We start from the raw sequence: 22,014 nt of genomic DNA on the forward strand, positions 1-22,014 counted from the left end.
GTTTAAGGCGCCCACCGGAGGCGGAAGCTGCTTGCCGTGGCGCGGGATGGGAAGAGCGGGACTGAGTGGCCCACGCTGCGGTAGCGAGGGGCCCTTTATGCGGAGTGCACAGAGGAACTGAGGCCTCTTGGTAGCCGCTGCCGTCCCCCGGGGGCGAATGGAGGCGGGCAGGCCGGGGATAGCTGCTGCTGCTCCCCCCCCCCCACCCACGGCACCTTCGGGGCTCCAGTCCCGCGGGGCGGATCGGGCCGGCCGGGTTTCTCGGCCCAGCAGCTGCAGAACGCGGCAGCCGCGCTCCTGTCTGGCCGTTCAGCGACCCTTATGCCCGCTGCACAGTCGAGCTGGGGCCGCCTCTAGTGCCGCCTGGAGCCTGCGAGCGCGGCCCCTGAGCGGTGAAAGGCCCCGGCTGGGTGAAGCGTCCACCGGCCTAAGCTTCTGGTAAAACTTTCAAGCCGGGCTTGTCTCCCCCCGTACGGTGTAAACCGGGGTGGGAGCAGACGGTTCTTCCTGCCGTGTGGCTCTGTCTCTGCAGCAGCGGCTGAGCGGGGCACGACAAATCACCAAAACTGTTACGTGCCTTATGGGGCAACTCGGCCATTGGCACAGAACGGGTGCTTGGGTACGGCTGCGTGCAGAGTCTGAAGGGCACGAGGGGTAGCAGTTCCCTTCGCAGTGGTGTGACTGTCCGTGATTCTGGAGAGCGCTCGAAAAGGCGTCTCACAAAGCTGGCTTTGTATCCCATGGCGCTGGGCTCCTTTCATTCGAGCAGCTGTCGTTTAAAACACCCTGGCCTGTCAGAGGAAAAGCCCTATGTAAACAGTTCAGCTCCTTTGGCACTGGAGAAAAGTTAACGGCCACTTCTGGACTCTGCATCAACTGGTGTGATGTGGCAGCTGTAGTTTGTCAATCAACAGTGAGGGTTTTGTGCCCTGCTTAAAAATATTCATGTGTTTTCCTGCAGTTTTTACCAGTAATGGGCATCCATGGATTAATGAGCTATGTGGGAGAGCATAACCAGTTCTTCACAGACCTACAATTAAGGAATACAAAAATAATCATTGATGGAAATAACTTGTTTCATCGGCTTTATTTTGAATCAAATCTAGACCTCCAGCATGGAGGGGATTATGATTCTTTTACAGATATTGTATGCAAGTTTTTTGAAACTTTGTCTGTTTGCAAAATATACCCATATGTTTTGTTAGATGGAGGGTGTGATTTGGCTGATAAGAAGTTTGCAACATTAAAGGAAAGAGCCAGGGATAAAATCCAAGTGGCATATTCCATCTCTAGAGGAGGTGGTGGAAGTGTGCTACCCCTGCTCATCCCAGAAGTGTTCAAGCAAATCTTGACCAGATTAGAAGTCCCTTTTGTCCAGTGTGTCTCAGAAGCAGATAAGGATATTACAGCACTGGCTAATCACTGGAATTGTCCTGTTTTAACTTTAGACAGTGACTTCTGCATTTTTGATCTGAAAGCTGGCTATTGCCCTCTGAATTACTTTCAGTGGCGAAACATTTGTACTTGTGAAAGCACACTAGACTGCTACATTCCAGCTCGCTGTTTCTTGTTAGAGCGACTTTGCAGCCACTTCAGTCATATGAACAAAGCCCTTCTTCCTCTGTTTGCTGTGATGAATGGTAATGATTATATTAATCTGCCAGCTCTGGAGACATTCTTCAGCAAGGTGCGCTTGCCCGTGGGAGGTTCTGGCTGGAAGGGGAGGAAACATGTCCGCATTCAAGGACTTCTAAACTGGTTGTCCCGTTTTGCTGACCCTGCAGAGGCTATAGACAATGTACTCAAATATATTAAAAAGCAGGAGAGAGAAGAAATAAGAGAGCTTCTGTGCTCTTCCTTGGAGGAATATGGACAGTCTGATGTGAATCTTCAGGATTTTTTTCAGAATGGAAACTATGAATCTCAGGTGGCCAGGAAATTAGAGTTACCACAATGGATGCTTGAGGCTTTTGCAAAAGGTAATTTGTCTCCATTCATTAGTGATGCTCTTATATTAAGAAGAACAATCCTTCATGTCCAGGTGGAGAACATGCAGAGACCTAGCCCTCACAGAGTTGCCCTACCCCTGCGTCAGGTCATTTATGGGTTACTTCTGAATGCCTCTCAAAATTACGAAGTTACTTCCTTAAGTAAGCAGTCCAGCAAGATGCCGATTGTCCATGAATTTGACAGAATCCAAAAGACACTTAAAAAATCTTTTGTTCCAACAACAATGCTGCCTCTGGATTTTTGTGGAGACCATCACTCTTTAGCCACATTAACTGAGGTATGGTTGTCAGAATAGATTATGAATAAGCGGTTTGGTAAGGAAGAAGAACCTTGTGTTAATCATCAGTTTACTACCAGATATCATTTACCAGTGTTCCCTCTATTTTTTCGCCATCCAGGGATGGAGTAAATTTTGTGTACCAAGCCACATGAGGATGTGTGCCACCAAATAGAAGCATATGCTTACAAGGAATTCTCGCTGTGCAAACGTTGATGTTGCTAACTTTGAAGCATCCACAAGCAGTCTAGCTGGGGGCACTTTGAAGTTCCCTTCCTCCCAAAATGTTTTGGGAGGAAGGGCACTTCTAAGTGCCCCTGGTTAGACTGCTCAGCATACAGGAAATGCTGTTACCTACCATCTGCAGTCTTAGGGAAGTCCCTTGTAATAAGAGTAGGATCACAGCCTTTGGTTTGCATCATTGATGTTTTTTACGTTTTTAAAAAACATTTAGGCAGAGCTGGTAAAGGGCTTTAATTTTGCTTAGTATTTTACATTATAACCTGGTTTTTGTTTTATATGATTTTGCCAAGGCAACCATTTAGGCTAAAGCTTTCAGAGCAGAAACACTTTTGCATAAGATGTAAACTTGGATTTAGAGATGCTTTTTTGTCATGAAAAAATAATGCAGGTTTGGTCAAGTTATACACTGTAGAAAAAAGTGTCAGAAGCTATACTGAGTACAGGGTGGAGGCTTTCTGCTAAAATCTCTAATTCATCTGCACTGTCCAAACTCTGCCCCTTTTCCCTCAGCTCTGTGTGCCAGCTGCAGTGAACGTAAAAACAGCCATACTGGGGTAGACCATATATCCATCTAGCATATTATTCTGACAGTTGCAAAGGCCAAGTGCCCGAGAGGGAATGAACAAGTAATCATCCAGTGATCCAGCAGCTGTTGTCCATTCCCAACATAGCTAATAGCCATTGATGGATGTATCCTCTATGAATTTCTCATTCTTTTTTGAATCCTGTTAAAGTTCTGGCCTTCAGAACATCTGGTGGGGAGTTCTACAGGGTGATGAGTGTTGTGTGAATGAGTATACTTGGAGTTCTGTAAAGGTCCTTATATTGCTCCAGACGGTAAATGGAGAAAGTAGCTGAAGAAAACATTTTGGCTATGTCTACAGGGGCACAGATTTTCAAAACAGCCATATTTTGAAGATTACTAATGAGCAGGGTAAGAGGATTTCAAAAGGTGCAGAGTCCTTTCGAAAAGGACCCCCATGTAGCTGCACCAAGCCACACGCTTTCAAAAGCAGTGCTTTTGAAGTGCTGTGGCTGGAAGTGTCCTAATGCTAATGAGGCACTGAATATTCAAGTCAGTGCCTCCTTAGTAATCTTCAAAATGGCCATTAGCATGGCTATTCTGAAGATTTGTGCCTGTGTAGACACACCCTTTGGGTTAGAGAGCATGTGCTGGCCTGGGAACTAGAAGGAAACGGTTCTAGCCTTGGATCTGCTATTCACTCAAGGCTTATATACACTAGCCCCCTCTTTTGAAGGAAGAATGTAAATGAGCCAAATTGGTGAATAGCTGTGAGGTGCTGTGCTGTGTATGCAGCACCTCATTAGCATAATTGTTGTGCAAACTTTGAAGTTGCTAACTTTGAAGCGCATGCAAGCAGCATAGCTGTGGGTGCTTTGAAGGACCCTTACATTTTGGGAGTAAGGGTACTTTGAAGTGCTCTCAGCTAGACTACTTATGAGAGCTTCAAAGTTTGTGTGGCAAGAATTATGCTAATGATGTTCTGCATATGCAATGTAGCATCTCCTTTCTATTCACTGATGGGGCTCATTTACATGACCCTTTTGAAAGAGGGGGCTAGTGTAGATGAGTCCTCAGACTGCTAGGCCTGTGTGCTTCAGTCCTGGCTGATCAACACCTCATAATAGCTATCTTCAAGGGAAGGAAGTCATCCATGCATCTTTTTAAAGGGTACATACTTGTGAGGTCACAGAAGATTGCTTTGAGAAGGTCTGGGACTAGAACCAGGTTCCAATATAGAAGACCCAAGTCTCATCCACTTAGCCCTGACTTTCAGAATGAATGTGCCAGATCTGTGTTTGGCCATGCTGTGTAACCATTAAACTGCATTGGCAAAGTGTGTATGCCCTGTGTTGAAGGGGAGACGCCATGAATACTAAGCTATGATTGCTGCCATAGACTCCTTTGGCAGTAGTGCAAGTGATCACAAAGACCTGCATTCAAGCCTTGCGGCTGATACAAATGTTAACAGTGAAGTGGAAAGCCTCATCCTGAACAGATGAGGCTTGCCAGTTGCATTTAATCAGTGGGGCTGGAGCTGACCCCCACCCTCCCAGCTGCAAAACACACACAACCCAATTTAATCATGGAGGGGTAGCTGTATTAATCTATCTTCACAAAATAAAGCAAGCAGTCCTGTAGCACTATAAAATGTTCTAGTCTTTAAATGTGTAAGTAACCCTTAAGCACCTTAATCAGTTAAGTTAAACATTAACTGGTTAATTAAATGGGATTTTACTTCCCTAGATGCTCATCTATGTACACTTGTTTTCATTTTTTTTTTTAAATTAAGGAAACTGCATACAAAATAACTTTAAAAGATGAAGTTTGCAGAGTCTCAAGTCAAGCACAATATAAGACATTTGCATGCAGCTTTGTCTCCCTGTGTGTGTACTGTTCTAGTATTTAATTAAAATTAACTTTCAGGGACTTGCACCTATGGAAGTCTCAAGCCAAATGATACCCAGAAGTGGTACCTTTCAGTCCCCCAGCTCACAACTCTATTTAAGCAACTAACACTTTCAAGATCCTGATTTCTGAATATATAATGTAGGAAATCAAAATTCCATCTTTAATAAATGGACAGTATGTTTGAATATTTATTCTTCAAAATAAATGACTTTGAAATGTCCACTTTGATTGATTGTTTGATTTTTTTGAAAAAGGTATGGGATAGCTTGGCATCATCATCAAGTGAAGATGGCTAATAAGCACAGATGGACTTTTACAGCAAAATAAAGCCAGACCTTTTCTCAGTCTATCCAAAATTATTTTTTGGTAGGTGCCTGTATCAAATCGTCTAAAACTTCTGTTGGAGACACTAGGAGTGAAAGCCAGCATCCTACAACCCTTCCCCAGACCCTTATGGCTCCCTGTTGCTGTAACCTGCTACTGGACACAATATGCAGAACCCAAAGTGAAATTGCATCATTTGCAGGCATTACTCCTAGGAATGGTATTTGGGGAGTTCCACAGGACACTAAGTAATTCAGGTAGGTCTCCAATGAACTAAAAACTTAGACATGTTTCATATTTATGTGCAAATCTACATACTAGCCACAGTTTCCCAGTCTTTTTATAAGAACGCTTCACTTCTGTAGGAATTAACGGTGATTGACATGGCTCTCAGCACTCAGTTTGTACACTGGCAAAGGTCAGAGGCAGTCTGACTAGTCTGAGCCTCAGTTTCTCATCTCCAAGTGAGTAAAATCCATATGGAGGTTGTCCACGGATGGCATTTGTAATTGTGTTTCAGTACTATTATAAGTGCAAATTTTTTTTTCAAACTTAGCATGGGTATGTATCAAATGTTGATAGGAGCTTTTACTCAGTAAAAGTCTTTTATTAGCCTAATTTTATACTTACAGGTGAGTTAAACAATGCATTCTAATTCAAAGTGGGGTCAACTGGGAATGTTGGAAAGTAAAGCTAATTACCTCTGTTTTTCTGCTAGAACTTAACTTTCAGGAAGGGAAAGTACTAACAGAAATTTGGCCAAAGAATCTGTTAGTATCTGTAAGAATACATGAAGTCCTGTACTCGGTTATCTAAATGGGTAAGTCCAAGAGACTAAGTAAACTCAGTACTGGCAGCAGGCATTGAGGTTCTACTTCAGATCAAAAACTCTAGAGCAGGGACAGTCTAGGTACACAATGAGGCCCTAATTTCTAACTAGGGACTCTGCATACTACTGAGTCATTTTTTAAAAGTCAGAGCCTTTTATTACATTCTAACAACAAACCAGAACATCCAGGATTAATGTTAAAGCTATAATTAATTAATTTGGCCTGTTCTGCCTGGGTATTTCATCACAGGTATTATGCACGATTGGCTATATCTTTACACACATGGAGCCTAACGTGTTTTTTGTTTCCTTGTTTACAATTCATCCTACTACAAATGTTACTTTAACATAGGATTTGTATGAAGTTAGTGAGTGGTACTTCAGAATTAAATCCTGTTTAAGGTAGAGATTCTCCCCCCCCCCCCCCAAAAAAAAAAAAAGGTAACAAGATTTAAGTGTTCAGTGTGCACTTCAAGGTTGTGGGGAGAAGTTTTTAGGTAACAAGATTCCAACTGTAGGCAGCATCAGTGATCATATGGAAGGAAGAGAGGTAGGTATATGGATACAGAAGTTGCACAGGGAATTCTCAAATGCTCTCGTTAAAAGCTCCCACTTTGTGCCAGGTTATTTTCCAGTTTGCTCACAACATATGTAAATGTGTTAGCTGGATGTGCACACACAACTGAGCCAAATAGATTGAAACAGAAGAATTCAAACCCATGGCATTTGAACAGTAACATTTTAAGACACGTGAAAGATTACTTCAGATACTTCCTGATACTTAGTGTTTACAGGTTCGTAGGTGTCATTGAGTGCACATACTAGTCATTCTTTATGTAGGGGAATACATGGGAATCTAGAAATACCATTTTTTTTCTTGTCTGTTCATAATCTAGATCCTGCAGTTTTCCACATCAAAGATGATAAAATGATTTATGAGCAGTTTCTAAAATGGAAAGAAAAGACTCCTCAGAAGTTACTGGATTTAGACACAGCGCACACTTTCTGCCAGTGGCAGTGCTGCCTCCAGATGGGATTATATCTAAACCAGCTACTTTCTACCCCTCTCCCTGTGCCAGACCTAACTCGGTAAGAACTAGTAAGAGACCTGCCTTCTTCATGAGGTGCTCCAGTTACAAAGCACCTTCATAGTGTTTTGGTTTGTATTATACCTGTTGAGAGCTCCTTGGGTAAGGGAATTTTTATATACAGTATCCATATAGTCTTTTTTTATAACACTATTATTCTGGCACAAATTGTAACAGCTTCTAACGTTTCAACAAAAAATCATGTGTTTGGCAATTATATACACAATTCCAATATAAGTATTTCAAACCAAATTATTAAATTACCCTCAATGTGACTAATTACCCTGTGATTGAATTCTGGTAAGTGTGTTAGAAGTGTAAAGTTCAGGGCTGATCTTGAACTCTTCCTAGGGCCATTGAAATAAAATGACTCCTGCAGGTCAAACTTTGCCCCCATAGTTGAAGTGTGCAAACATGTACACATCACTACCTAAGGCACATCTAGGAGACTGTCTAACAGAGACATGCATCAAAAAAGGAAAGGGTACAATACTCTGAAATTCTTCATTTTCAATGTAAGTCTGGAAATCACTGGCATTATAAAACAATCCTAGGTATTTTTCACTTGAGCAGAATTCTTTATTTGCTACTACAGAAGGCTCCCATACTTAGATCTAAGATTTACATTTTAAATACTAAATCCGATTTTAAACATCTATCAGATGCAAGTCCTCTTTACACAATTAAAATTCCATTTTATTCAAATTAAGTGCTCTCAAAAATAGGCAGGGCGCTGTTTAAAAGTGGTTTCTTGGACAAGTTGTTCGGCACTTGTTGGTAGATCATAGCATTCTAAAGCTATTCTTTCCACTGTATTTATGTCTACATCCATAACTGAATGCTGCTTTGCCTCCTTAATAATGCTCAAGTAAACAAGCATGAGGGATCATATTTTGAAGATACATGTTGTGTGTCAGCTAATTCCCAGCAACTATTATTTACTTGCATAATGTAATTTTTGTTCTGATTAACTTAAACTTTTATTTGGGCTTAACACCAGAAATTTCTTTGTCCTTTGGGACTATTTCTTTAAAAGGCTTTAAAAAGTTCACATTCAATAATTATTTATTAGAGCTGTATAACAGTAGCATAAAACCACAAATAAGGCTGTAGTTTCTATTTCTCCCCCCCACCCCCACTAAATAGGGGAGTTTTGCTAGTTATAGTTGGATATGTTCCTAAATTTTTTTCTTTCCTTTCTTTGGGCAGGCTTTATTGTGGGTCCCTTGTGCACAGACTATGCCAAGAACTTAAATCAGCACTTGCAGCAGAGAATCTGCTTATCTCATCTCCAAAGATGAGCCAACTTTATTGTGATCTGCTCCAGGCAGTAAAGTCAACTGTACCACCAGACTTCTTCCAGGAGACAAACAAGACGACCCAGTCCTCTAAGGAAAAGAGCAAGAAATTCAGTGGTCAGATACAGACTACAACACAGCATTTTACATTGGAAGCACAGCCATGGTGTGAGGTTGACAATCGGTTTGCATCACTAATGGTGGAAGACTGAAAGCAGCACATACATGGTATTCAAATAATTCTGTCCTGGGAATTGATCAGTTACAATGGAGTGTGTGAACCACACTAGAATTCTACTAATCCTTTCATAAAACAGTCCACGTGGATCAATTTTTAGAACAAATCTCACTAGTGATTTTCTATAATAAATTATCAGAATGTGTCTGAACTTTCAGAAACTTGGTAGATGTAACTGACAAAAAAGAAACCAGATTTGCAGTTCTAAGGTAAAGCAGTAAGACGACGCAATTCTCCCCACCACTTAAAAAAAAAAAAAAAAAAATCAGAACTACATGCCCCAAAAATCCTTTTCAACATTGAAAGCCTTCAGTTTTTTCAGCTAATTGTTTTAAAAATAGAGGATAATGAAATTCTGTGTAGGTTCATTTAATTCAGGGTAGGGTACAAGGTGAAACAGCTTTGATTTTATAAGACAAACCTAGGGTAATACATGCATGTAGGTTTGTCAGTCTATGATTAGATGTTGATTTACTTCAGCAATAAAAGTAGCTAGGTATTTACTACTTTTGTTCCCCTTCAAGAATGTTATGTTTTTCTCTGAAGGTTATAAAAAGTTGTGAAATTACTACTGCAATTTTTAGTCAGAATTGTGTCCATTGCATACCAGAGAGATATTTGCATACCTTAGAGAAACTCCAGGTCTTTTAGGAGTGTTGTCCCCACTGATCACCTTCTTAGACCACATACATCAGTCAGATGAAATTTTTCTAGACAGCAGTGCTCATTAGGGCTACACCTGCACCCCAAGAATACTGGCAACCTTTGTAGCCCAGGGCATATGTGGTGGGGACAGCGTAAGCCATTAGCAAAAGAACTGGGAAATAGATTCAAATTAGTGACAGAGGGAAGGTTGAGGAATCTGCATGGACAACACATTGTGAAGAACCTTTGTGCTTTAAGCTAAGTAGTTCTATCAAGTGATTTCCACACAGGTTCCATCCTTGGTGACAAGTATCCCATGCTCAGGAGGTGGGTAATCAGACTCCTAAGTAAGTATTGATGGAAGTAGTACATGCTAGTCAACTTGGATCTGGAGGCCTGCCTGAAGGCATAGGTGCATAATAAAAAGTATAAAGAGGATGCTGTGTCCATCTGAAATTGGTTTGGGTAGCCACCAGGAGAGGTAGTGTTTAAATCCAGGTGAGCTTGGCATATCTCCGTTCTGCAGAAGTTGAGAGGAACAGAGTGGACCATGGTGGCCAGTGACACAAGGGGGTACTGGCAAGTGAACTAAAGTTTTTTTTTTTGTTTTTTTTTAAGAAAGCATGAAGAAAAAACAGAAGAGAATCTGAAGGTGGCAGAGAAGGAACTGCAGATCAGTATAAAAATATTTAAATAAAATATCTATAGCAGAGGTTCTCCACCTTGCTCTTTCTGAAGCCCACTCAACATGCTGTAGTAATTCCATAGCCCACAAACACCACAACTGTTTCAGTACACTGAAAGCTAGGGTCAGCATTAAAGGTTAGCAAGCAGAGTAACTGTCCAGGGCCACAGGAGACCACACCAAGCCATGCTGCTTGGGCTAGGACTTCAGTCCTTAGCAGTGGGGCCTCATGATTTTGCTTTTTGCCCTGGGCCCCACTCCAATTTATTTTGATAAGATACCCTGTGCCCCAAAACCTATTTGCAGGCCCAGACCCTCTGGTTGCAAACCACTGATTTGTGAGCTGAGAGATATACAAGGCTAGAAGGCATTAATTTTGTCATTCACAACTGTTCAAATTTGCTGCACAGTTGATACCTGTGTTTTTAAAATGCAAGTCACACTGACCTTCAGTAGAATCTCAGTTACAACCTCCACCTCATTTGGGGCAGGTCTACGCTAAAGGGGAAGGTCAAATTAAGGTATGCAATTTCAGCTACATGAATTACATAGCTAGAGTCAATGTACCTCAATTTAGGCTTCTGTATGGTCTCCACTGAGGGAGGTTGATGGAAGCCTGCACTCCCATCAACCTCCCTTACTCCTAATGGGGTGGAAAAGTACACCAGTAAACAGGGGTGCCCTGTAAATTTGATTTAGCGGGTCCCCACTAGGCACACTAAATCGAACTCTGGAAGATGACTGCAGCAGAGTTGATCCTCCTTGTAGTTTAGATGTACTCTTGGAACTGGAAGTACATATAGTCAGGCAGCAGCAGAAACCAAAAAAGGAAACAGTACAATGCTGTGTTAAATGTAAAAAAGTTAAGAGGAAAAGCAGCATATTTCTTCATAAGAAAGTTTAAGCTGTTTTATGGCAATAGGCAGCTGAAACCGCTGAACAAAACATGGTTCTTTCAAGAGTTACACCACCTCCATTCCAGAAGTTTTTAAACTGAGATTCTACTTTAGTTTTAAATCAGTTTTGACAGTTCCTTGAAACTGTCTTCAAGAAAAAAGCTTTAGATTTAGACTAAGACTGCACAGCAAATAGTATGGAGGTTTCTTTGCAGGGCATTGGAACAAAGAAAGCAGAGATAATAGATGGAATTAAGCTTCTTTGGGAGGCAAAGTATTTCGTCTCTCTAAAGACAATTACAGTACACTTATTTTCAAAAAAGCACTATGTAGTAAACTGGGGTGGAGGAAACCTATGATGCTGAACTCTGCAGGTAGCTAAAGCATCGGCAGTAACTCCTTACTACTGGGGGAGCCCTGAGCCTTGCAGGCTGGATCAAAACAAGCCACAGCTGGCATCCAAACTGTGGGGTCAGTGCCAGAGCAGCAGCACACACAAAGTTCTGTACCCTGTGCTGTTTGCTGACTCTCACGTTGCTCCCATTGGCTGGGAATCTTGACAAATGGGAGTAGTGCCTGCCCACACATTGTGGTGTACAGCCATCTGCACACACCCCTCCTGCCCCTGCAGAAGAAGTGTACCAGGTAAGTGGCCCCCATCCCCTGCCCAGGACCCACCCCCCGCCCCCAGACCTTGACACCCCCATCCCAGTCTGCTTTCCAGAAACCCCCTCCCACGCAGTGCACCTCTCATTTTGGGCCCCACCCAAGAGCCTGGGTGGAGCCCCACAAAAGTCTACTAGCTCCAGGTCCCCAGAACAGTTAATCTTGCTCAGGGGACAGGGCAGCCTGATGCCTTGGCACCCCCATCCCTCCACCCAGGCTGGAGTGTAAGGAATACCCTGGGGCCTTGAGTTGCAAAAAAAGAGGGGAGTGTGTTCCTATGCTTATCACTTAGGGGCCACATCCATGATGGTGGTTCTTCCTTCTCGCATGTAGCCCCTGACTATTTTTTCTGTGGGTCAGTTGCCCCCAACCCAAATAAGGTTCCCCCCACCCTTACAACAAGCTATTTCATCCAACCAAACGATGACTAAGAGGAAGAAGAGAATGTTAGTCCATAAAAATCACGACTGATGTGGAGAAAGTGAATAAGGAGGCATTATTTACTTCTTGTAACAAGAACTAGGGGGTCACCTAATGAAATAGGTAGCAAGTTTAAAAAGAAAACAAAAAGATAGTATTTCTTCACACAACTCACAAGTCAACCTCTGGAACACTTGGCCAGAGGACCTTGTGAAGATCAAGGCTATACCTGGATTCAAAAACAGATAAATTCATGGAGGATAGGTCATCAATAGCTATTTGCCAGCATGGACGGGGATGGCGTCCTTAGCCTGTTTTCCAGAAGCTGGGAATGGGCAATCAGATGCATCACTTGATGATTACTTGTTCTGTTCAATCTCTCTAAATGGCCAATGCAAGGTGCCCATAAGAAGGTGGGATACTGGGCTAGATGGACCATTCTTATAGTCTTAAGAACACTGTGTGTTGGGAGTCACTCAAGTGATGATGTAATGTTTGTAAATTAAAGTATTATTGATGACAGACACTACACTGGTGTCTGTAAGAATGCCAAAGAGCCAAGCACGAAGTGCCAGTTTTCATTCAAACACACAAAGTTAGACATTCACACACTTTAAGAAAAGCAAACATTTACTTCAAATTGCAATATAGGCTTTTCAATCACAAAAAGAAAAAGCAGTGATCAGACAGTGGTCACATCCTGTGCAAAAAACCCTTAGGATATACAAAAAATAGTAGCACGAGGTACTTGAGCCATTTACACATTGCAAGATAAATAAATACAGTAGCTGAAATATGGCACAGGTGCCTCAGATTCTAAACCAAAGGGAATGCCTCTGAAATGTGTATCTTTATAATTGTCATTAGTTAGTTACAAAATCCCACCACCATAAAAGGAAAAGAAAACAAAAACAAACTAAAATATTTATATCTAAGATAGTTTTTGTACAGGCATACGCATACTTCAGAAGTGCTGAATGTGGGTCTCAGACATTGCCCTCTCTCTTGAAAGCACCCTCCCACACACTTTATGAAGTTCCATTCAATCAACAGTAAATTTATCTTTGAGGGAAAATGGTAAAGTTGCATAATTTAATTTGTTACTCCCACATCTGGAAGTTTTAAATCTCAGTCGTGAGACATCAATGTTCATCTTTAGCCAGTGAAACACAAAAAGGACTTGACATAAGCCCTCAGGATTTCGTTAGCCTCCAAATCGTTTTGCTTTCTCTTACAGCCTTCAGACTGCAACTCCTAGTTTGCAAATAAAAGAATGCAATATGCATCATACATCAAGAAAAGATGGTGAAGAACTTCCACGTTTGTGTATCTTTTCCTTGTTTCTCTCAACCTTCATGATCTCTGCCACTATGCAGACAGAAGAGGTGAGGCCCAGAAGAAACAACAAATCTAGAAGACACAAAGTGCGTTAATTTTAACGGTGCTTCTTATGTTTTTGCTCATCTTTCCACAACCTAAGACATACATAACTTGTTCTGTTTTGTCCCACAAAAGCTCATCACCAAATAAATCATTTTGTTAGTCTTTAAAGTGCTATATTTCTGCTGCTTTGTTTTGTTCTGAAGAACAGGACACAATTTAATTACAATTGTTGGATATATGCACTTTGTAAGTCATACTTTACAGGATAAAAAAATTTAATATTAGACTTGGTGAATGACAGGAGATTTAAACTGAAATGGTTTATACTCTAACTCTTCTATTAACATTTGTTAAAGAATGTCTTATAAATAATATAATTAAAGCTTATACTGAATAGACAATTTTTTTGGAAATGGACTCCCAGAAAAAAAAAAAAAGTGATGTTATACAACCTCAGTGGAAAATGGCTATCACTATACATTTCTGCTGGCTTGATAAAAGTTAAGATATTTCAAGTGATGGTAACTGTGGTAAAATTGCAACTTCTCAAAAGCCTGACATTATTATGAAAACAATCCTAATGCAGAAATTAAAGGTTAAGCAGAGAACTGGTTTAAAAACAATTTTTAAACATAAAAGCTTGCTTTATTAAAATAATAAAACTGATCAGTAGTTCACTGTCACATGTCAGAATTCACCCTAGAAAAGAGTTCTCTGTACATTAAGTATCTATGAATTTTGGAACTACAGATTCATTTGTTCTGTGCTCTCCATACACATTTAGTCATTGTTCTCTAGGCAAAACAACTTCAACAAAATCTGGTATAGGCTTTCATCTATGTATGAAAGACAAAATACAGTAAACCCTCAAAATGCTCGATTGTGAGTTATTCCCCCCCAGCACTGGCTCAATCCCCCCAGCCCTGCACAGCCCCACTCCAATCCCACAGCCCCGCTCATGGCTCCAGCTCACCACCACTCATGTGTTGCTCTGGCTCAAACCCCACCCCCACTCCCTACACACACATGCAACTCTGGCTCATTTGGGGATTGGATCATCAGTATCTAACACAAAGTTAAGCTCAAGAAAAAAGAAAGACTTTTCTTACCTAGTATACTCAAGCTTTCTGTCTGGAAAACCTTCTGAAGTGGAGGAAAGTAAATGACCAACAGTTGTCCCATTATAGATCCAAGAACCGCATAACAAAACATTTTGTTACTGCAAAATCCAATCTCAAACACAGATTTTGTCTGAAACAGATAGTGAATTATATTACATCTGTAGTTTTAATTTTATGATTAAAATAAAATCTTAGTTACTTCCAAACAATTAACACAATGCAAAATTCTTATTTGTTTTTCTCTCAGTATTCAAAACTTCAGTGACAGACTGGATGATTCATAACATTCTCAAAGGACAGGATAATCTCATTTGATAGCCATACGACTTCTATGCTCAAGTACATAATGTCTCAAGATTCAACTGTTTTCTTTTCATGGATCCTCCAGAATATGTTGTGTAACAGGGACACCTCCAAATATCAGAACAGAAGGTTTCAACATTGTTCAATGTACTTGTTGGAATTAAAAATGTGGCCTACCTATCAGAGAGGTGAATTTAAAAGTAGTAAAACACACACACACGCAACTGAAATTTGTCACATTAACTTAAGTATGTTCTCATTAAATCCGCATAAATGTAACTCTCGTATGAGAAAGTTAAGAAAATTCTGAAGCCAGAAGTGAAATCAGCACAGCTTCAGTGGAAGCAGAGTGTAGTTACTATATAAAGGGTCAAAAATTTGGGTATTTCTATTAGAGGTTTGCGTACCTGAGATCTGGAACTCAAAGCATTGAACATATCAAAAAACACAAAACAGGTGAAGGTCATCGTGGTATCTCGAGGTGTTATGACATTATCTCGCAGCTAACAGAAGAAACCAAGAAAGTGACTTCAGGGTTAAGTAAATGAGAAAACATTTAAAGCATTCATTGGAAGCAAGTTCTGTTCTAATATAGTGGTTCTCAAACTTCATTGCACTGTGACCCCCTTCTAACAACAAATACTACATAATCCTAGGATGGAGACTGAAGACCAAGCCCTGCAACCCTCACATGGTGAGGGGGACAAAGTTAAAGCCCAAGGGATTCTGACTGGGCAGAGAACCATGTAAATGAGCTCTAGGCAGCGGTGCTTGGTCTTCAGACTTGTTGGGCCCAGGGGCAACACCAACCTCGGTGACCCCATTAAAAAGGGGTCCCAACCCACAGTTTCAGAACCCCTGTTCTAATACCTGGAAACAGCAGAAGAGCCACTTTGCAACAAGCTGGGTTAGCAAGTCTTGTAGCTGGCACTTACATTCTTATAACTTTAACCTTAAGTAGTACTCTTGATTTCAGGTTGCGATAAAAATTAAAGTGTGATTTTGCACATGTTTATACCACACAATACAGGAAACTAATGTATTTCAGAAAGAATTTGCTATTTCTTTCCTTTAAGGCTACTAAGTTATGTGGTCATTTAGAATAGCCTGGGCTTTAAAAAAAATCCTCAAACTTTCGAGTCCCAAAATGTCCACAAAAACATGTTTGCAGAGCTGGAAGGAGAAATGGGAAATTCTTTGAAAAGAAGTTACTCAGCTTGTGCTGCAAGGGTGGTTCTTTGAGATGTGTCCCCACAGGGTACTCCACTCCAGACGTACATGCATCTCTCTACCTCTTAATCAGAAATTTTCACTAACAGCATCCATTCAGCCTATATGCACCTCCTGTGACACCTTGGGCCATACAGAGACTATAAAAGGGAAGGGCAGGAAACTGCCCTCACTCCTTTACCACCAGAACATCCCACACAGATGACAGTCTGAAGCAGGGGAAGGAAGTTGGCTAGCAAGCACCCGCAGGGACACATCTTGAAGAACTAGTTATTGTACAAGGTAACCTGTTCTTCAAATAGCATCCTTATGGATGGTCCACCTTATGTGACACTGTTCCATAGGAGTGCTCTTTGGGTAGCCAGCAACTAAGGTATGGAAAAACTGGATTGCTTCTCACTGCAGGTAAGCACAAACTGAGAAGCAAATGCTCAGGGGCCAGGGTAATTTAAAGGAGTCCTGTTGCAGATGACAACACGGTGGGACTAACACAGGCTTCCTGCTCACCCTGCAGCCCCAGGGAGGGTGTCTACATGCTGCCCACATCCCAAGCAACAACTCCACAGCTCCCATTGGCTGGGCACTGCAACCAGTGTGAGCTGGAGACATACAAGTAGGGACTCCCTGCCAAAGAGGTGTCTGTTGCTTTTGGGAGCTGCCTAAGGTAAACACCAATCCCCTGTCCCAGTCTACAGGCTGCATCCTCCCTGAGCTCATACCCCTCCTGCACCCAAATCCCCTCCAAGCCCACTCCCTCTGCCCCAGCCTGGTGAAAATGAGTGAGGGTGGGGCAGAGCAAGCAATGGAAGGACATAGGATGGAGCGAGCAGGGACAGAACCTCGGAAGGGGCATGACAAAGGTCTTTGGGTTTGCATGATTAGACACCTGGCAACTCTACAAGGCGGACAAGTGGGCAACAGGTAGTGCAGATGCAGCACTGCCCAAACGTCAGGTGGACCCATCCATCTCGGCACAGCATAGGTCTGCATCGGAGTCCATTGACTGTTCTGCCCTCAGATTCAGAACTGCTGTCAGCAGGTCTGGGTAAGTAGCCACTGCCACCAGGACCTTTAACAGCCTTGGGAAACTATTATAGACATCAAAAGGGAAGTATTCCATATTGGAAAGGACTTTGGCCTATAGTGAAATACTGGAATTTTCTTGTAGGTCAAGAGTCAAATACCAGTCCCATTCCTCCAGTAAGTGAATCATAGCTGTCAGTCACAATCCTGAACCTTTAGGATTTCACAAGCCTGTTTTAGAGTCTTAGATCCAAGATTGCTCTCCACCCTCCATTGGTACAAGAAAATATTTTGAGTAAAATCATCTGGTCTTGTGAGGATGTGGGACCTCCTAATCAAAGGAGACTACTACTTCCCCCCATGAGCTTTTAGGGACACGTTCCTGAAGAAAAATAAGGAGGCAGAGAAGAGGGACTGAGAAGTGGACAGTGTAGCTTGCCATTATGACTCACTTGTCTATTTTAACTGACCTCCAAGCATGCTAGAAATGGGAAAGGCAGTAAAAGTGGGCTAATGGTTGCAGCTGTAAAACTAGAAGAGTAGGAAGAGGTGCATCCTCAAATGGACACTTCAAAGCCGCTGCTATTGCAGATAACCAAGTACTTGTGGAGGATGAGTAAGCAGCCTTCTGTGTCTTTTTCTGGGGGTATCCAGAGAATTTAAAGAAATCCAGGGAACCGAGGACAGATGGCCGAGAAATCATGACCTACTAAAATCTACCTATTCTCTCTCCGCCCCCGCCCCCACACCCACCCACCCACCCGCCATAAAATCACTGCAAAGCCCTTTAGCATGTGCATGAACTCAACTGGTATCTTCAACAGCAGCGTCAGACCACTGTTCCCTGAAAGCTGCGTGCTGGTGTGGCTGCTGAGGAGAAATTTAAATTTCACCCAGCTGATTAGCTACATGGGGCTCATGGGAGTTCTGTGCATGGCCCATAAGACATTTTGGTTACTGTTCCAGGGTTGCCAGATTCCACTGGTTTCCATTTGCATTTTCTTCCTACCAGGATTATAAAAAAAAGTGACATGCACGTAAAGGGCATGTGAAGTGAGGCACGTGCTGATTGCACAAATCATTGACTACTGGAGCTGTGCACTCCCTCAGCGTCCTCTCAAAATGCTGCTACCGTTCAATTGTCAGACCCTGTAAATTCTGGGTACACAAGTGCAGTTAGAAAAACTGCCCTATCCTAGAGGTCTGTCTTGGCTATGACATTCTTGCAGCCCACTGAGATGAAGGAAGACCGGATTCAGCAGCCTAACTTGCCCATAGGTGGTTTCCAGTAACTACAAATTCAAATGTATGCATGTTCCTAACTCAACTGCTAATAATGCGATTTGTGCGATAAATGAAGTTTTGCTTATTGCTTTAACACTGTTCATACCTCCCTCCAGAAGACAAACAGTGTTCCAAACACAATAATTATTGATGAAACTAGTATTTTAACAATCAAGCTTTTGGTCAAAATGCTGTCCTTCACGTTTCTTGGGGGCTTCCGAATAACATCTTTATCCACTGGTTCCACTCCCAGGCTTTAAAAAAAAAATAAAGCGAGACCTTTTAGAATACTAGATTTATCACCAAAAAATGTAAGATTTCATATCAGTAGTGAATAATTCAGAAAAAGAAAAATGGATCTTGGATTCTTTTCTGAATAGAAGGAATATTCAATCTGTAAACAAGAGTCCTCCCTAGCATACAAGTACTTGCTATTCCACATTAAGTGTTATACAGTCCTGGTATTGTAGGGTTGCACTTTCACTTAATGCAATATTTCTCTGCATCACATGCATGTTATAGAGCTCTCTAATCCCAACATCACAGCTCCTACATACTGTCTAAAATACAGGCTACATACATGCAGTAGCATGAGGAGGCTTGCTCTTAACGTGCGTACCTAGTGTCTAAACTTCTCTTTTCTGAAACTAACGGACCACACATTTCCCTCTCTCGCATACAGGGAGACTGATTACTCAACTGCAGAGGAACTCATTGCAACGTGCCTCCTCAGAGCAGTCAGCCTATATCTGACACTCTCCTAGCTCTCTCACACTTTTGGAAGTGCATTGTAAATGCAAGCCTTTTGATCACCATGCAGAACTTTTTCCAAGATCTCTTCAAAACTAGGTCTGGTTGGTAGCTCATGGAACGTTGCTGCCAACCTGAAGAGAATTATAATGGAGGGGTCTCCACCTCTGTTTATGTAAACCTGTCCCCCTGCTAAAGTTCATGCCCCATCCAGAAAAGTAGCATCACCCTTATTCGGTGGAAAGGATTCATGCCCTTCTGACAACAAAAATCCCTCTGCTCCTGAAGTAATGACTCTGGCTGTATGGTACCTGAAAGCCTTCCATTTCTTGATTATGGCCATCAGACAGAATGCTGAACTACTGTTACCAGAACCTTAATAAATCACTCACCAGATATGAAACAGACCCAAATAAAAGGATTAGCTTTACATTGTGGAGACCACCAAACTCTAGTGGGATGAAAGGAGCCTATTCAATTCACTCCTAACTTTTGAAGGAAGTTGTTTTTCCCCTTATCAAAGGAGAATTTATGGCCAGTTCACATTTAGCCTTGCCCATCTCTCAGCCAGGCATATGGAAAGGAGTAAAGCAACAAAAAGTGCGTTTGGTAGCTTTCTTTCTTTCCCAAATGTTATCAGCATATGGGAGACACTGTACTTTGAATTGCCCATCTTCCTTACAGGCATTCTTTATACACACTGAACTGAAGGAAGAATAGAGATATGCTATGAACATCACAATAGGTAGCAATGCTACATACAGAGGAAGTCACTCTTCCCAGAAAAGATAATGGCATTTGTTTATGTTCCTGGAATCAGAATCCATCAAGAAGTAAAATGAAATACTTTACCTTTGAGCTGGAGGTCCATCCATAATAATGTTGATCCACAAGATCTGCATGGCATTGAGGGGATTAGGTAAATTCATTAATGTAGCCAGTGAGATCAAAGTCAATGCAGCTATACTCCTGTTGAGAAACCATTGTACAACTGTCAGCATGGCATGTTCCTGAAGATAAGCTGATAAATTTCCACACAAACACTTCAAATGCTGAAAATCAGGTATGGCATGTTATTTTTAGATAACAATTAATTTAAAAAAGAGAAAAGTTACTCACCTGTAGTAACGATGGTTCTTCGAGATGTGTCCCCATGGGTGCTCCACAATAGGTGTCGGGCTCGCCCGGCGCCGCAGATCAGAAATCTTCCAGCAGTTTCACCTGGATCGCGCATGCGCCAGCGCACGCCGCCCCCCTGCGCGCCCCTGGCCGCGTGCACGATCCGGTCCCCACCAGTTCCTTGACCAACCGCCTCGGATGCTCCTGAAAAACCACTAGACAGAGATCCGAAGCGGGGAGGATGGGCGGGTGGTGGAGCACCCACGGGGACACATCTCGAAGAACCATCATTACTACAGGTGAGCAACTTCTCTTTCTTCTTTGCGTGGTCCCCGTGGGTGCTCCACAATAGGTGACTACCCAGCAGTAACCCAAGTAAGGAGGTGGGTAATCGGTTTATGTGCAGCTTGCCCCCAAGAGGACTGCTGTCGACAGACGGGTATCCTCTCAGAATACCCAAGGCAGGGCATAATGCTTGGCGAAGGTGTCATAGGATGACCAGGTCGCCGCTCTACAGATGTCTGTTAATGCGATGCCCTTGAATAAGGCTGTTGACGCCGCCACCGCCCTGGTGGAGTGAGCCCTGGGCGGGGCCAGCAAAGGAGTCTTTCGAAGTTCGAAGCACATTGTTATAGAGGGCACAATGTGCTTTGAGATTCTCCGGGAAGAGAGACCCTCTCCTTTTGACCCAGGAGCGAGAGAGACTAGAAGCCTGTCCGTTTTCTAGGACTTAGTTCTGTCTGTGTAGAAGGCCAACGCCCTCCTCACATTTAGGAGATGCAGGCGTGTCTCCTTGCTGGAGCTGTGAGGCTTTGGGTAAAACGAGGGTAAAACTATTGGCTCGTTAAGATTGGACTCTGGAGAGACTTCCCCCCCCCTCACTTTGGAACAAAGGCCAGGTGCAGCCTTAAGGTTACCACCTCCTTTGACGATACTGTGCAGTGCGGTGTTGCCGTCACTGCCGTGAGCTCACTCACCCTGCTGGCTGACATAGTTGCAAGGAGGAAGGTTGTTTTTATCGTAAGGAGACGTATGGGAACTGTGGCTAATGGTTCAAAAGGTGGACCCGATAGTGTGCTGAGCACTAAGCTCAAATTCCACGATGGTGGAAGCGGTTTCCGAGGGGGGTACAGGTTTACCAGCCCCTTCAAGAACCTGGTAACGATAGGATGGGCGAATACCGTGGTCCCTTCCTCTGTATGCCGAAAAGGCTGATATAGCAGCGAGGTGGACCTTTAGTGAGGATAGAGAAAGCCCGCCTCTCTTGAGGTCCAATAAGTATTCTAATATTACAGGTATAGGAACATCAAGGGGAGCTAACTGCTTGGCGGAACACCAGGCTGTGAAACGAGTCCATTTGTGCTTGTAAGTCCTCCTGGTGGAGGTCTTTCGGCTACATTCCAGGACTACTTGTGCTCCCTCCGTACATGTGCTCTTTAAGGAGCTGAGCCATGGATTAGCCATGCTTGTAGGTGCAGACCTTAAGGGTGCGGGTGCACTATGGACCCTTGAGCCCACGGGAGTAAGTCCGGCGCCACCGGTAGAGGGAGCAGTGGGTGGTCCGACATGCACAGAAGCAAGGGAAACCACTGCTGCCGATCCCAAGCGGGGCTATGAGTATCGTGTGAGCTCTCTCCCTTCTGGCTTTGTGCAAGATCTTGTGGATAAGCACTGCAGGGGAAACGCGTAAAGTAGGGAGCCCTTCCAGGAAAAACATGAATGCGTCCCCCAGGGACCCCCGCCCCACT

At 42.8% G+C, this 22,014-nt stretch overlaps 2 protein-coding genes across 3 annotated transcripts in view; one reads left to right on the forward strand and one right to left on the reverse strand.

Moving 5' to 3' along the window:
* Window positions 1-29: 29 nt before the first annotated feature.
* Window positions 30-10,096, forward strand: ASTE1 (asteroid structure-specific endonuclease 1). Its single transcript, XM_074988293.1, has 5 exons — window positions 30-2,287; window positions 5,335-5,545; window positions 7,014-7,206; window positions 8,415-8,731; window positions 10,005-10,096. The coding sequence occupies exons 1-4, from the start codon at window positions 974-976 to the stop codon at window positions 8,713-8,715; spliced, it is 2,019 nt and encodes a 672-aa protein (XP_074844394.1). The 5' UTR covers window positions 30-973; the 3' UTR covers window positions 8,716-8,731; window positions 10,005-10,096.
* A 2,569-nt stretch (window positions 10,097-12,665) lies between these two features.
* The window catches only part of ATP2C1 (ATPase secretory pathway Ca2+ transporting 1), an 86,437-nt gene continuing 77,088 nt past the window's right edge, over window positions 12,666-22,014 (reverse strand). For both annotated transcript variants that reach the window (XM_074988291.1, XM_074988290.1), the window contains 5 exons: window positions 20,000-20,116; window positions 18,504-18,651; window positions 15,268-15,363; window positions 14,546-14,687; window positions 12,666-13,463 (listed from right to left, as the gene is read on the reverse strand). In XM_074988291.1, the coding sequence (XP_074844392.1) occupies window positions 13,339-13,463; window positions 14,546-14,687; window positions 15,268-15,363; window positions 18,504-18,651; window positions 20,000-20,116 (628 nt within the window). In that variant the 3' untranslated portion in view covers window positions 12,666-13,338. The remainder of the gene's footprint in view (window positions 13,464-14,545; window positions 14,688-15,267; window positions 15,364-18,503; window positions 18,652-19,999; window positions 20,117-22,014) is intronic.

Source organism: Carettochelys insculpta, chromosome 2 (assembly GCF_033958435.1).
Source record: "Carettochelys insculpta isolate YL-2023 chromosome 2, ASM3395843v1, whole genome shotgun sequence".
In the NCBI taxonomy this organism is placed as follows: domain Eukaryota; kingdom Metazoa; phylum Chordata; order Testudines; family Carettochelyidae; genus Carettochelys; species Carettochelys insculpta.

Bases quoted from the DNA above. Each gene is read 5' to 3' on its own strand.
- ASTE1 (XM_074988293.1), top strand. From the start codon at position 974: ATGGGCATCCATGGATTAATGAGCTATGTGGGAGAGCATAACCAGTTC. The intron at 5,546-7,013 runs GTAGGTCTCCAA...TTCATAATCTAG, and splicing joins CAGGACACTAAGTAATTCAG to ATCCTGCAGTTTTCCACATC. The intron at 7,207-8,414 runs GTAAGAACTAGT...TTCTTTGGGCAG, and splicing joins CCTGTGCCAGACCTAACTCG to GCTTTATTGTGGGTCCCTTG.